Genomic DNA, 17,119 nt, shown 5'->3' with positions numbered 1-17,119 from the left:
AAGTTTGAGTAGGTCTAAAAGTGCTAGTTAAACGTGTTAGCTTTAAAGGGCAAACATGATTGATATCACTAACAATTTCTACACAAAAATTTGAAAATTCGTTATGTATAGTATCCGGAGTGTCAACGTTCAAAAAAGCTCGTGATATTTCATCGTCTAGGTTTTCACGGGTTTTATTTCCAAGCATAGCATTTATACAATTCCATTGCTTTTTCATATCATATTGGACGTTGCACAAATCTCTAAAAACGTAATATCTTTTTGTTGTAAGAATCAATCTATTTATTTTGATTCGAAATTCTACGTACTCACTACGATATTTTAAATTGCCTGGAGAATGCTTCCATTTTTTGTCACAGACATTTCTGAAAATTTTTAACAATTTTTCGTAACAACAGTTTGGATTATTATCTGTACGTACAGTTGGCGAGGTTACCTGAGTCAAAAGCCTATAAACAGAAAGATTACTTAGAATATTTTGCTTCGAAGCATCATGTTCTCATGAACCATGGTCGTTAACCATAGCGCAACCTATAAGATAGTGGTCAGCTGGTTTATAGGTAATAACTGCTGGAAATATCCTCCAAGGATCGGGTCTAATGTAAATATGGTCAATGCACTATGTGAACAAAACGTTATTTTGAATTTCTTCCCCTGTGTTAATATCGATGTAATTCACGAGTCCATAAGAGGTTAAAATTGATTCATATTGAACCAATTAGGATCCAAATAAGATGATGCAGTATGATTTGAATTAAGATTAATGTCACCGACTAATATAAGTCTCTCCTTGCTATCACATCGAATCAACAACATATTCTTTTATTTTGATTTAATTTATTGTTCATTGTAGAATTGTATGTGTACAATGTAGCAAGTTGTTATTTTTATTTAAATTGTATAGAGTTCATTTATTTATGTTGTGTAAAGAAATTAAATATTAATTTTTGTAACTGCCAGCAGTTTAGTTTAGTTTAGTTTGTTATGTAAAGTTCATATTAAGAGTACATTAATTTTAGTTAGGATGGCTGTTTTGGGAATAATTGAAGGTTTTGTACTTTGTTTGTGCTATATCATGTCCTGTAGCTGTCGTGTAAAATTAAAAAAAAATAAATAAATAAATATCTAGCTCATACAAAAACGACCTTTCATTGGTTATTGGTGGTCTGTAGATGTGTAAAATTTGTACGAATTGGGTTTAGAAAGCTTGACATTAAACGCCTTGAACTCACATTCAGTTATTCTGACATCAGACAAAATCTGAGAAACAGACAATTTTTATGAACATTTGGCGTTGTGCTAAGCCCCTTGACTCTCTGCATCTAAACCAACAGTTATAATCTGGTATTTGGAAGATATCAGTTACCGATGAATCGATGCATATTTCTGATATTAATAACACATCAAAGTTAGAGCCACATAAGAAAACCCTTAGGTCGTCAAAATCTTCCAAAAGACCGCAGATTTATGAGCAATATTAGTGGAGAATCAATGAGCGCTACGTTAGTTGATGATAAGGAATCAATTGAGAGTTCATCGTCGGTAAGTATATGGCGTCTGTCTGTCATGTAATTTAGTTATCTAACGACCTTCGACGTGATCGTGTCTCTAACCTGTCTCTGGTGCCTGTAAGTGAAACAAACATATTATATGCGAGTACCTACTCATTTGAGTTGGTAACCCATGCTATTACACACATAATTACAGCAATATATCAGGTATAAAATATTTTAACGATAAACCTTTATCATACATTACACTAAAAACTAATATACATTTTCTTATTATTTGGACAAATTCCTACATTAATGACATGAATACAGTACTAATATTCGTCTAAATTTGATTCGTACTTGAATTTCAGCAATAAAGGAGATCAATCTGCAAGTAATCATTATACTATAGTTTATAGCATCGTAACATTGTAAGCCGTCTGATTGAGAAAAGACAAAACATCATCTATTAGTTACATTAATACTAAGACATAATACACCAACCCAGACATAACACTGAGTAACATCTAACAATCAGGCCATCCATATAAGTACCTGAGCCTATTGTAAACATTAAAGGTAAAAGAATTAAGACGCAAATACAGAGTGATTCAAATGTATAAATAGTTCTAACTTATAAAAGTTTGTCCAAGTCCCTTTTTGATTTAATATGTATAATTGAAGCATTTTCACCCACACTAATTTATAGTTTCTGTCTTTTGTCTTAAGTCTGGTTTCTCTATACAGTTTTCTGTTGTCCACTGTCAGATTTTCGTTACATAGACTTTAGGCTTGCCCGCAGCAGCATTTTTGTAGGCTTTTCTTCCCTGAGATATCCATTGGTCCCGAACATCCTTCTTTGTAAACTGGACAATCAGTGTAGGTGGGCGCTCAGCGTTGAAATGTTTTAGTTGGTTGGCAGCCTGGATATGTTGACTGTTAAAAGTAACATTAATTTCCCCACAAACCCTCTCCAAAATCTTTATTGTATCTTCCTTACCGGCATCTTGCACTCCACTTATTTACAAGTTAAAGCGTCTGTTCTATTGATCCATGTCATTTACATGCATTCTCAATTCTTCTATTTCACCATCCCTGCCATCAACCGTTCTCTTCAGACCCACCATCTCGTGCTTATGACTTTGGTTTTGCTTTTTAAGCTCTTTTATTTCATTAAACATCTCATCATACATGCCTGATATAAAACGTTGACTGTCTTTTACATCTTTAAGTATGATTTCTAAACGTTCAACCTCACTAGTAAGGCTACCTACCATAGTCTTGAGCTCAGTATCACAGTTTGTGGTTAGGCCTATTTTTACAGGAGTCTGAATATTTTATTTACTACTCACGGATGTAAACCTTCCCTTAAAATTGCGCATACACTACACCCAAAACAATAATGGTTACCACAGCCATGGCACTGACTTAACATGATCACATTCCGTTTGCAATATCTCATCACAATAAATGCACCGGATCACTTTCCAAGACTGTTTAATAAACTTCACCTAGTTGTTGAATAACAATAAAAATCAATAGGTTAAGTTTAGATAACGAATTTAGGTTATGTTGCGAAGTAACAACGATTAGTGAGCGACTGCCTCGAGCGATGTCAATCGAATGACTTATTATATGACAAATATAATAAAATATATTTTTGATTTAATACCTTTCATTTTGGTAGTGTATTAGTGTGTCATGTTGCAAGACATATTTATTTGATATTTTTCACAAAACCACTTTAGAAATCTCTAAAATAATAATCCTGGACGTTATAACACGCACGGTTTATCAGGTGCCGCTTCAGAGTATTTTTAAATGTTTCTACTGAACTGACCTAGAAATATGTACGTAATGTTTTAATGCTGTATAATAGGGAATGCATTCATCAAGTATATATATATATATATATATATATATATATATTTTATATATACTTTTAGGTAAAACATAATTATTAAAATGAGTTTTTTTGTTTTAAAATAATACTGGAATATACAGATTTTTTCCAAAAGAACAGCAAATATTTCGGGCGTGAGAAAACGTATGATAGACAGTTTTCAACGACTCCATACTGATATAAGAAATAAGAATTTTCATGGCAAACAAGCTGAATTTACTTCCACGTGATCCTTTAATTTCAAGTAACTGCCTTGAATACTATACTTTCTATTCATATACTATACTTAAGTAAGGTGCCGATTTATGGCTGCAATATATATTTCTGGAAGAGCTTTATGGTTCTGTTATAAGTGCACTAAAAAGCATGATTTGAGTTATGCTTCCATTTAAGATGGGGCAATATGAAGAGAACCACTGGTTCGCCTCAATCAATGTTACATTTAATACATTGTTTAGCTGCTCAAGATTGTGACTTTTAACACGTGGAGTTTTATCATCTGCTAGTGAAGTTGAAGATTACTTTGTTGTGTTTAGCTAACGATTATCATACTCATTTAGTTCAATTGTATCAGCTGATTACATAGCTCAAGAACAATTCCCGTGTAGGAATTCTACTGAGTGGGATGAACGAAGATACTCAAACTTTCACTGAAGAGATGCAATCATTTGACATTGTGCTTGGTGAGAAGTTAAGACGTAACATTCCCAGGGTTCTTACAATGGTTGTATACACACTGCACCAGAGTTGTGCAAGCGGCAGGAAGTCCGGGCTATTGTGGTCTGAGGAAGAGAGGCGGCTGATTTTGACACGACTGGACACACTCTAGGTGACTCACGAAAGGCACTTGAGAGAGTTTCCCTTAGAGAAGAACTATTCTACTCTGTGCGTTGCTGATTATTTATAATAGTTACATAGATCCTTGTTCAGATATTAAAAAGTACAAGAAGCACCATCACATGCTCTTTTACAGACACATCAACTTACAGGGATCACTACTAGTAAGTCTCCGGTAGGCACTGCTACAAGAAACACCAACATACTCACTTACAGACACATCAACTTATAGGAATCACTACTAGTAAGTCTCCGGTAGCCACTGTTACAAGAAACACCATTATACTCACAGACACATCAACTTATAGGAATCACTACTAGTAAGTCTCCGGTAGCCACTGTTAAAGAAACACCATCATACTCACTTACAGACACATCAACTTATAGAAATCACTACTAGTAAGTCTCCGGTAGCCACTGTTAAAGAAACACCATCATACTCACTTACAGACACATCAAATTATAGAAATCACTACTAGTAAGTCTCCGGTAGCCACTGTTAAAGAAACACCATCATACTCACAGACACATCAACTTATAGGAATCACTACTAGTAAGTCTCCGGTAGCCACTGTTACAAGAAACACCATCATACTCACTTACAGACACATAAAATTATAGGAATCACTACTACTAAGTCTCCGGTAGCCACTGCTACAAGAAACACCATCATACTCACAGACACATCAACTTATAGGAATCACTACTAGTAAGTCTCCGGTAGCCACTGTTACAAGAAACACCATCATACTCACAGACACATTAACTTATAGGAATCACTACTAGAAAGTTTCCGGTAGCCACTAATACAAGAAACACCATCATACTCACAGACACATCAACTTATAGGAATCACTACTAGTAAGTCTCCGGTAGCCACTGTTACAAGAAACACCATCATACTCACAGACACATCAACTTATAGGAATCACTACTAGTAAGTCTCTGGTAGCCACTGATACAAGAAACACTATCATGCTCACAGACACATCAACTTATAGGGATCACTACTAGTAAGTCTCCGGTAGCCACTGTTAAAGAAACACCATCATACTCACAGACACATCAACTTATTGGAATCACTACTAGTAAGTCTCCGGTAGCCACTGCTACAAGAAACACCATCATACTCACTTACAGACACAGCAACTTCTAGGAATCACTACTAGTAAGTCTCCGGTAGCCACTGTTACAAGAAATACCATCATACTCACAGACACATCAACTTTTAGGAATCACTCCTAGAAAGTCTCCGGTAGCCACTGTTACAAGAAACACCATCATACTCACAGACACATCACCTTATAGGAATCTCTACTAGTAAGTCTTCGGTAGCCAGTGTTAAAGAAACACCATCATACTCACTTACAGACTGCACGGATGGTCAACTTATAGGGATCACTACTAGTAAGTCTCCGGTAGCCAGTGTTAAAGAAACACCATCATACTCACTTACAGACACATCAACTTATAGGGATCACTACTAGGAAGTCTCCGGTAGGCACTGCTACAAGAAACACCATCATACTCACTTACAGACACATCAACTTATAGCAATCACTACTAGGAAGTCTTCGGTATCCACTGTTACAAGAAATACCATCATACTCACAGACACATCAACTTATATGAATAACTACTAGTAAGTCTCCTGTAGCCACTGTTAAAGAAACACCATCATACGCACTTACAGACACATCAACTTATAGCAATCACTACTAGTAAGTCTCCGGTAGGCACTGCTACAAGAAACACCATCATACTCACTTACAGACATATCAACTTATAGCAATCACTACTAGTAAGTCTCCAGTAGCCACTGTTAAAGAAACACCATCATACTCACAGACACATCAACTTATAGGGATCACTAGTAAGTCTCCGGTAGCCACTGTTAAAGAAACACCATCATACTCACAGACACATCAACTTATAGGAATCACTACTAGTAAGTCTCCGGTAGCCACTGTTAAAGAGAAACACCATCATACTCACTTACAGACACATCAAATTATAGAAATAACTACTAGTAAGTCTCCGGTAGCCACTGTTAAAGAAACACCATTATACTCACAGACACATCAACTTATAGGAATCACTACTACTAAGTCTGCGGTAGCCACTGTTACAAGAAATACCATCATACTCATAGACACATCAACTTATAGTAATCACTACTAGTAAGTCTCCGGTAGCCACTGTTAACGCAAATTGAAATTAGAGTACAACAATACAACGCAAATTGAATTGTCGACCTGATATATGAGTGTGTATGTATATGTATATAAATATCATTCTCCCACTATATATACTGCACGGATGGTCAGTGGTATATTCATATCTATTACTCGATAGCAGTATCAGAAAATTAGAGTACAACAATACAACGCAAATTGAATTGTCGACCTGATATATGTGTGTGTATGTATATGTATATAAATATCATTCTCCCTCTATATATACTGCACGGATGGTCAGTGGTATATTCATATCTATTACTCGATAGCAGTATCAGAAAATTAGAGTACAACAATACAACGCAAATTGAATTGTCGACCTGATAAATGTGTGTGTATGTATATGTACATAAATATCATTCTCCTTCTATATATACTGCACGGATGGTCAGTGGTATATTCATATCTATTACTCAATAGCAATATCAGAAAATTAGAGTATAACACTACAACGCAAATTGAATTGTCGACCTGATATATGTGTGTGTATGTATATGTATACAAGTATCATTCTCCCACTATATATACTGCATGGATGGTCAGCAGTATATTCATATTTATTACACGATAGCAGTATCAGAAAATTAGAGTATAACAATACAACGTAAATTGAATTGTCGACCTGATAAATGTGTGTATATGTATATGTATAAATACATTTTTAAAGATACACTTACATAATAATAAAAAGGTAATATAATTTTTTTTAAAGCATAATAATTAATATTCCCATAATGAAACTTGCAGCTGATTTCCTTAACAAATTAAATGTATTAAATTAAATCGTCCATTGCAGTGAATGAAAGGCAGTGATTACACTGTGACATGTACATTAAATTACCATTATTACATTGGAAGCTCCGTCTGTCCGTTCTGACGACTGGTCCCTACCCACACTGCTGTACAATGTTCATTGAATACTGATGTAAGTTATACAACGTTGTCCAATCACTATTGCGAGTACACAATGTATATTAAAAGTTCCGTCCCGTTGTTCTGACGACTGGTCCCTACCCACACTGCTGTACAATGTTCATTGAATACTGATGTAAGTTATACAACGTTGTCCAATCACTATTACGAGTACACAATGGATATTAAAAGTTCCGTCCCGTTGTTCTGACGACTGGTCCCTACCCACACTGCTGTACAATGTTCATTGAATACTGATGTAAGTCATACAACGTTGTCCAATCACTATTACGAGTACACAATGGATATTAAAAGTTCCGTCCCGTTGTTCTGACGACTGGTCCCTACCCACACTGCTGTACAATGTTCATTGAATACTGATGTAAGTCATACAACGTTCTCCAATCACTATTGCGAGTACACAATGGATATTAAAAGTTCCGTCCCGTTGTTCTGACGACTGGTCCCTACCCACACTGCTGTACAATGTTCATTGAATACTGATGTAAGTTATACAACGTTGTCCAATCACTATTACGAGTACACAATGGATATTAAAAGTTCCGTCCCGTTGTTCTGACGACTGGTCCCTACCCACACTGCTGTACAATGTTCATTGAATACTGATGTAAGTTATACAACGTTGTCCAATCACTATTGCGAGTACACAATGGATATTAAAAGTTCCGTCCCGTTGTTCTGACGACTGGTCCCTACCCACACTGCTGTACAATGTTCATTGAATACTGATGTAAGTCATACAACGTTGTCCAATCACTATTGCGAGTACACAATGGATATTAAAAGTTCCGTCCCGTTGTTCTGACGACTGGTCCCTACCCACACTGCTGTACAATGTTCATTGAATACTGATGTAAGTCATACAACGTTGTCCAATCACTATTGCGAGTACACAATGGATATTAAAAGTTCCGTCCCGTTGTTCTGACGACTGGTCCCTACCCACACTGCTTTACAATGTTCATTGAATACTGATGTAAGTCATACAACGTTGTCCAATCACTATTGCGAGTACACAATGTATATTAAAAGTTCCGTCCCGTTGTTCTGACGACTGGTCCCTACCCACACTGCTGTACAATGTTCATTGAATACTGATGTAAGTCATACAACGTTCTCCAATCACTATTGCGAGTACACAATGGATATTAAAAGTTCCGTCCCGTTGTTCTGACGACTGGTCCCTACCCACACTGCTGTACAATGTTCATTGAATACTGATGTAAGTCATACAACGTTGTCCAATCACTATTTCGAGTACACAATGGATATTAAAAGTTCCGTCCCGTTGTTCTGACGACTGGTCCCTACCCACACTGCTGTACAATGTTCATTGAATACTGATGTAAGTTATACAACGTTGTCCAATCACTATTTCGAGTACACAATGGATATTAAAAGTTCCGTCCCGTTGTTCTGACGACTGGTCCCTACCCACACTGCTGTACAATGTTCATTGAATACTGATGTAAGTCATACAACGTTGTCCAATCACTATTTCGAGTACACAATGGATATTAAAAGTTCCGTCCCGTTGTTCTGACGACTGGTCCCTACCCACACTGCTGTACAATGTTCATTGAATACTGATGTAATCATACAACGTTGTCCAATCACTATTGCGAGTACACAATGTATATTAAAAGTTCCGTCCCGTTGTTCTGACGACTGGTCCTTACTCACATTGCTATACAATCCTCGTTGAATGATATGTTAAGTTGTATATCGCTGTCCATTCACTAAATTCGAGTACATATTGTGTGTTGAATGATTATTATCTTTATTATTTTGTGGGTCGTTGTTCTCATGGCTAGATATACTCTGATGCACAATGCTGGTTACATAATGATGTAAGTTGTATATGTATATGTACTTTTTATCATCGATATATTAAAATTAGTTATATCAATATTATTTTATATTTTCTTATAACTCATAAATTTTCCTTAATCAATAAAATAACAATATACTTTATTATTAATAATATTCTTACCCTTGTTATCTATTGAATTGGGGTTATTAATGCTATTTTAATATTTTTTATATGGTCTAAATAATATTTATTAAGTTATCAAATATAGTTTTTAGCAAATGCTGTATTTTTTGTAATGTTGTTGCGTCATAACACGAGCGTAGTTACTATTTTAAGTACAAGAGATAATCTCATATTATGTTTCTCAGTACTTACAATAAATACATTAAAAACAGCTTAACTACGGTTCTCTGTGGAAAAATATGGGCTAATTACTAAATTTAGTTTTTGTAATGTAGAGAATCGTAAAAGTTTGGCGCAATTTTATTTTAATATCAAATAATTAAAATATAATAATATTAGCCAATAATTTCCACTCTTTTTTACATGTTATCTTAATGACTATTTGATATTATCTGATATACGTAACATAATAGATAAAGTACCGTTTTCAGAGAATTTGTCGTTGACGCCTTGAAGTGAAACACAAAAACTATGATTTTTTAATTATTAGTATAGTTTCCATACTTTATTTACAACTATAAAAAGTGCCTTATAAAAACAAAGTTTATATAATAAGGGGTATAATACAATATATCAATCTAGAAATGATCCCAAACGAGATATATAGGTAAACACTCCTTAACAAAGTTCTTCTCTGTCGCTTTACTAAGGTGTATAGAAAAATAATAAATATTACAGTAATAAAGTTCCAGTACTTCATTGCGCCTGGTAATAATAATAGATGAATAATACCAGCAGACACATTATGAGCAGAATTTTTCTCGTTCTCATTACTAAGGTTTATGACATTATGCCTGATATTATTGCGAAAAGGATCCAGTACTAGATTGTTTCTAGTAATAATAACAAACAAGTAAAACCAACTAAAAGTATTATGATCAGATTTCCTTTACGTACGTTAATAAGCTTTAGAACAATATGGTGAATATTATTGTTAAAGGTGGAGTACTTGATTGAGCGTGGTAATAATAACAGCCGAGTAATGTCAGCAAACGTATTATGAGCAGAGTTCCTTTACGTACGTTAATAAGCTTAGAACAATATGGTGAATATTATTGTGTTAAAGGTGGAGTACTTGATTGAGCGTGGTAATAATAACAGCCGAGTAATGTCAGCAAACGTATTATGAGCAGAGTTCCTTTACGTACGTTAATAAGCTTTAGAACAATATGGTGAATATTATTGTGTTAAAGGTGGAGTACTTGATTGAGCGTGGTAATAATAACAGCCGAGTAATGTCAGCAAACGTATTATGAGCAGAGTTCCTTTACGTACGTTAATAAGCTTTAGAACAATATGGTGAATATTATTGTGTTAAAGGTGGAGTACTTGATTGAGCGTGGTAATAATAACAGCCGAGTAATGTCAGCAAACGTATTATGAGCAGAGTTCCTTTACGTACGTTAATAAGCTTTAGAACAATATGGTGAATATTATTGTGTTAAAGGTGGAGTACTTGATTGAGCGTGGTAATAATAACAGCCGAGTAATGTCAGCAAACGTATTATGAGCAGAGTTCCTTTACGTACGTTAATAAGCTTTAGAACAATATGGTGAATATTATTGTGTTAAAGGTGGAGTACTTGATTGAGCGTGGTAATAATAACAGCCGAGTAATGTCAGCAAACGTATTATGAGCAGAGTTCCTTTACGTACGTTAATAAGCTTTAGAACAATATGGTGAATATTATTGTGTTAAAGGTGGAGTACTTGATTGAGCGTGGTAATAATAACAGCCGAGTAATGTCAGCAAACGTATTATGAGCAGAGTTCCTTTACGTACGTTAATAAGCTTTAGAACAATATGGTGAATATTATTGTGTTAAAGGTGGAGTACTTGATTGAGCGTGGTAATAATAACAGCCGAGTAATGTCAGCAAACGTATTATGAGCAGAGTTCCTTTACGTACGTTAATAAGCTTAGAACAATATGGTGAATATTATTGTGTTAAAGGTGGAGTACTTGATTGAGCGTGGTAATAATAACAGCCGAGTAATGTCAGCAAACGTATTATGAGCAGAGTTCCTTTACGTACGTTAATAAGCTTTAGAACAATATGGTGAATATTATTGTGTTAAAGGTGGAGTACTTGATTGAGCGTGGTAATAATAACAGCCGAGTAATGTCAGCAAACGTATTATGAGCAGAGTTCCTTTACGTACGTTAATAAGCTTAGAACAATATGGTGAATATTATTGTGTTAAAGGTGGAGTACTTGATTGAGCGTGGTAATAATAACAGCCGAGTAATGTCAGCAAACGTATTATGAGCAGAGTTCCTTTACGTACGTTAATAAGCTTAGAACAATATGGTGAATATTATTGTGTTAAAGGTGGAGTACTTGATTGAGCGTGGTAATAATAACAGCCGAGTAATGTCAGCAAACGTATTATGAGCAGAGTTCCTTTACGTACGTTAATAAGCTTAGAACAATATGGTGAATATTATTGTGTTAAAGGTGGAGTACTTGATTGAGCGTGGTAATAATAACAGCCGAGTAATGTCAGCAAACGTATTATGAGCAGAGTTCCTTTACGTACGTTAATAAGCTTAGAACAATATGGTGAATATTATTGTGTTAAAGGTGGAGTACTTGATTGAGCGTGGTAATAATAACAGCCGAGTAATGTCAGCAAACGTATTATGAGCAGAGTTCCTTTACGTACGTTAATAAGCTTAGAACAATATGGTGAATATTATTGTGTTAAAGGTGGAGTACTTGATTGAGCGTGGTAATAATAACAGCCGAGTAATGTCAGCAAACGTATTATGAGCAGAGTTCCTTTACGTACGTTAATAAGCTTAGAACAATATGGTGAATATTATTGTGTTAAAGGTGGAGTACTTGATTGAGCGTGGTAATAATAACAGCCGAGTAATGTCAGCAAACGTATTATGAGCAGAGTTCCTTTACGTACGTTAATAAGCTTAGAACAATATGGTGAATATTATTGTGTTAAAGGTGGAGTACTTGATTGAGCGTGGTAATAATAACAGCCGAGTAATGTCAGCAAACGTATTATGAGCAGAGTTCCTTTACGTACGTTAATAAGCTTTAGAACAATATGGTGAATATTATTGTGTTAAAGGTGGAGTACTTGATTGAGCGTGGTAATAATAACAGCCGAGTAATGTCAGCAAACGTATTATGAGCAGAGTTCCTTTACGTACGTTAATAAGCTTTAGAACAATATGGTGAATATTATTGTGTTAAAGGTGGAGTACTTGATTGAGCGTGGTAATAATAACAGCCGAGTAATGTCAGCAAACGTATTATGAGCAGAGTTCCTTTACGTACGTTAATAAGCTTTAGAACAATATGGTGAATATTATTGTGTTAAAGGTGGAGTACTTGATTGAGCGTGGTAATAATAACAGCCGAGTAATGTCAGCAAACGTATTATGAGCAGAGTTCCTTTACGTACGTTAATAAGCTTAGAACAATATGGTGAATATTATTGTGTTAAAGGTGGAGTACTTGATTGAGCGTGGTAATAATAACAGCCGAGTAATGTCAGCAAACGTATTATGAGCAGAGTTCCTTTACGTACGTTAATAAGCTTAGAACAATATGGTGAATATTATTGTGTTAAAGGTGGAGTACTTGATTGAGCGTGGTAATAATAACAGCCGAGTAATGTCAGCAAACGTATTATGAGCAGAGTTCCTTTACGTACGTTAATAAGCTTAGAACAATATGGTGAATATTATTGTGTTAAAGGTGGAGTACTTGATTGAGCGTGGTAATAATAACAGCCGAGTAATGTCAGCAAACGTATTATGAGCAGAGTTCCTTTACGTACGTTAATAAGCTTAGAACAATATGGTGAATATTATTGTGTTAAAGGTGGAGTACTTGATTGAGCGTGGTAATAATAACAGCCGAGTAATGTCAGCAAACGTATTATGAGCAGAGTTCCTTTACGTACGTTAATAAGCTTAGAACAATATGGTGAATATTATTGTGTTAAAGGTGGAGTACTTGATTGAGCGTGGTAATAATAACAGCCGAGTAATGTCAGCAAACGTATTATGAGCAGAGTTCCTTTACGTACGTTAATAAGCTTAGAACAATATGGTGAATATTATTGTGTTAAAGGTGGAGTACTTGATTGAGCGTGGTAATAATAACAGCCGAGTAATGTCAGCAAACGTATTATGAGCAGAGTTCCTTTACGTACGTTAATAAGCTTAGAACAATATGGTGAATATTATTGTGTTAAAGGTGGAGTACTTGATTGAGCGTGGTAATAATAACAGCCGAGTAATCTCAGCAAACGTATTATGAGCAGAGTTCCTCTCGGTCTCGTTACTAAACTGTATAATATTGTATTTACATAGTAATCGTGTAAACTGATTTTTATTATACGATTAGGGAACGCTTATGAAGGAAACGGATTATTCAAAAGACGGGGTTCGTGTCATACTAAACAGATGTTGTAGACGACCTCTTCACAAGATTAATGTGTTCAAAGGTTTAGCGAGAGACAATCACATCAACCCTCTCGGGGGTGAAGCCTACGCTTTACAAAGATTGCCTCATTGTTTTAATCAGTTCAATGGAACACTGCAAGTGCCTTTTAATTAATGTTATCTTAAATAAGTGACGTACAATTTTGATTTTATGCCAAATAAATCAATTTTCTTGTTTATTATACTTTTGGGGATTACTTTAACTACTGACCAATGATGTGTAAACATGACATAAGTGTTAAAATAGAATTTTGTATTTTAAGACCATTTATAATGATGATCATTACAATAATTTACTATGCACCAGACATAAGAAATAAGCTAAATTTAGTACACCTTACTAATTAATCTTATATTTATAATTATAGTAGTAGGTGATGGAATATTAATAATTTAACGAAATATGAGTAAGTGTGTATATTGTAAGCTTAAGGGTTTATTAACCGAGATAAGATTTAGTTTTCTACAAGCCCAGGGTCTAATATTGTTTTACTACTAATGTTTGCTTACATGCAATGCACAAGGCATGTTAACACCTCATTTTAATATAATTAAATACATTTCGAGTAAACCACACAATCGTTAAACATGGCACAAGAAAGAGATTTTATTCTAGAGGTTTTCAATATTTCTCGTATATTTAATATATTAAAATTTACAGTAAACCACACAATCGTTAAACATGGCACAAGAAAGAGATTTTATTCTAGAGGTTTTCAATATTTCTCGTATATTTAATATATTAAAATTTAGAGTAAACCACACAATCGTTAAACATGGCACAAGAAAGAGATTTTATTCTAGAGGTTTTCAATATTTCTCGTATATTTAATATATTAAAATTTAGAGTAAACCACACAATCGTTAAACATGGCACAAGAAAGAGATTTTATTCTAGAGGTTTTCAATATTTCTCGTATATTTAATATATTAAAATTTAGAGTAAACCACACAATCGTTAAACATGGCACAAGAAAGAGATTTTATTATAGAGGTTTTCAATATTTCTCGTATATTTAATATAAGTTAAGAACACTTTTTGTTTTAAATAATAAACAAAAAGTTAAAATTATTTGTAAAAGTATATGGTATACACAGAGCATATACATTAAGTAACAGCAAAGTTAAGCGGCAACTGCTTGTAAGGAGAACTTGAAGTAAATTAGAGATAATTTGCTGAAACGACATTTTGTAAAACGTCGTAACATCTAACAGAGACGCTCCACTTGCACGCGTTTGCAAGTTTTAACGTCGTATTTCGTGAAAAACTCTTCTATGAGCTGATTATTCACTTGAGTAAAGTTACTAATATAAATGAATTTCGATGATGGATTATTACTAAAGCTGTTCTACTCAGAATTTTGTCATCTCTGCCAATACTAGATTAACATTGTATCGGAACATAATCTGGCGTGTTGTTTAGACATCTTAGAGTGACTTACTAAATATCAGTAGTTCAAGTGATTCTGTCAGTCTGTCTTGATGTCTGCAAGATACCCAGAGGATATTAAGGAGCTTCATTTCTATATAGACAACACTGAGTTCATGTTGAAATATAGTCATATTAATGAGTGGAAAATGACGATAGAAAGTCAATTTATTTACAAGTGTCTCAAGGTACTGAGTAGCAAGTCTTGTGGCCTTTATAGTCAGGATTATGAATTAAGACTGTGAAAACATCAACGATTATATGTTGATAAAAATTCAGTGGATTTAACATTTATACTGAGGAACTTTAAGTGTCATGCTGCATAAAACATATATTTATTTTTCTATACATATTATATTGGCCATAGCTACATTGCTCTAAGTTTGAACTGACATATTTATTCATTTTGTGGGCTACTTGATTAAAATTATTGTCTAGGATGAGTATCCAAGCATGTGGAGAACTCCCTCGACCACCACATTCCGGTAACTGTAAGATATGATCTCGTTGTTTGTTATGTTCCTGCTATCTGTAATTGATTCTTATTAATAGTCCTGTTTCCTATCCTGTGTGTGGTGCTGATCAAGCTGTCTGTTACAGAGGACGGCGAGTACATGTCCTTCGGGCTGTCGGGCCACGAGAGGAAGAACCAGATGATCGGTGCAGACGTCACGGTGGCCTGGGTGGACCATGACACACTCAATGGGTTTGCCGAAGATTACTTCCTGGATGACAAGTCGCAGTGTTCAGGCTCTCGCGGTAGTTGTCCCGACTATCGAATTGATCCGGTTAGTACGTAATTCCAACTAAAGCACCATTCAACAATTCGATTAGTCGATTTACTTAGATCATTTGACATGGAGTTAGTCAAAACTCCGAATACAGTGACGGCTACAACACAATCGGCTATCAACATCATAACTAAGCACCCAGGTGTCTGTAGTGGATACAGATATTTCAGACCACTTTGGCCAAGAAGCCACCATTAGTGGGCAGCAATTCATAAGGGAGCCCACAATTCAGCAGACAATACGAGACATAAGGCCAGAAACATTACTTACCTCAACATTTCTCTTTCTAAAAGATGATGGGATTTTATAAATTAATTTCAACCCGTAGAGCAGCAGTTACATTATTTAACGACACTCTAAGTTTTCACACTAACATCTGCTGCCCTACAAAAAGATCAATATTTGCGAAAGAAGAAAAAACGAATGAATCACAGTGGATATTTTTGTTTCAAGATAGAGACTAAAATTGTTCTAAAAAAACAAACAAAAAGAAAACACTTAAAACGAACAATTAAATTTAATTATAAAAGATATGAATCACAAAATGCTTATGTTGTCTCAAAATCCATACTTTCTTCCAAACATGTTTAAAAAACAATTTAACGAAGTTTTGGAACAAAAGTCTGTGTCAACCACCGTTTTGAACTTTGCATTGAGCACTGCAGGCAACAAGTGTAGGCCTGCCATTTTTTTAGCTGACTCCACACTGGAAGAAGTCAGCTCTTCAAAATTCCTAGGAATACACCTTGATCGAGGGCTGACGGAATGAGTATATTGACCATGGTTGCGCCAAATTCTGCTCAAGAATGTTTGTTCTGAGATCTTTAGCCAAATACTGCCCGAGTCAGGTACTGATTACGGCGTATCATGGACTGATTTGCCCCCATCTTGCTTATGGAGTGATTCTTTGGGGAGCTTGCGCACACACACAGTTTAGAGAGCATTCAGACTAAAAAAACGTAATTCGAATAATCGCCAAAATCAAATTTTGAGAGTCGTACAGGGAGGCTTAAAGAAATTCCAGCT

The 17,119-nt window shown here is 35.0% G+C and overlaps 1 protein-coding gene across 1 annotated transcript in view; it reads left to right on the top strand.

The window, feature by feature from the left end:
• The window catches only part of LOC124359066 (protein Skeletor, isoforms D/E-like), a 133,797-nt gene that overhangs the window by 90,444 nt on the left and 26,234 nt on the right, over window positions 1-17,119 (top strand). The window contains exon 8 of the mRNA XM_046811473.1: window positions 15,903-16,090. Within this exon, the coding sequence (XP_046667429.1) occupies window positions 15,903-16,090 (188 nt within the window). The remainder of the gene's footprint in view (window positions 1-15,902; window positions 16,091-17,119) is intronic.

This window comes from Homalodisca vitripennis, chromosome 4 (genome assembly GCF_021130785.1).
Source record: "Homalodisca vitripennis isolate AUS2020 chromosome 4, UT_GWSS_2.1, whole genome shotgun sequence".
Lineage (NCBI taxonomy): Eukaryota > Metazoa > Arthropoda > Insecta > Hemiptera > Cicadellidae > Homalodisca > Homalodisca vitripennis.
Note: the sequence above shows the minus strand (reverse complement) of the source record. Positions and strands in the feature narration are given on the sequence as shown.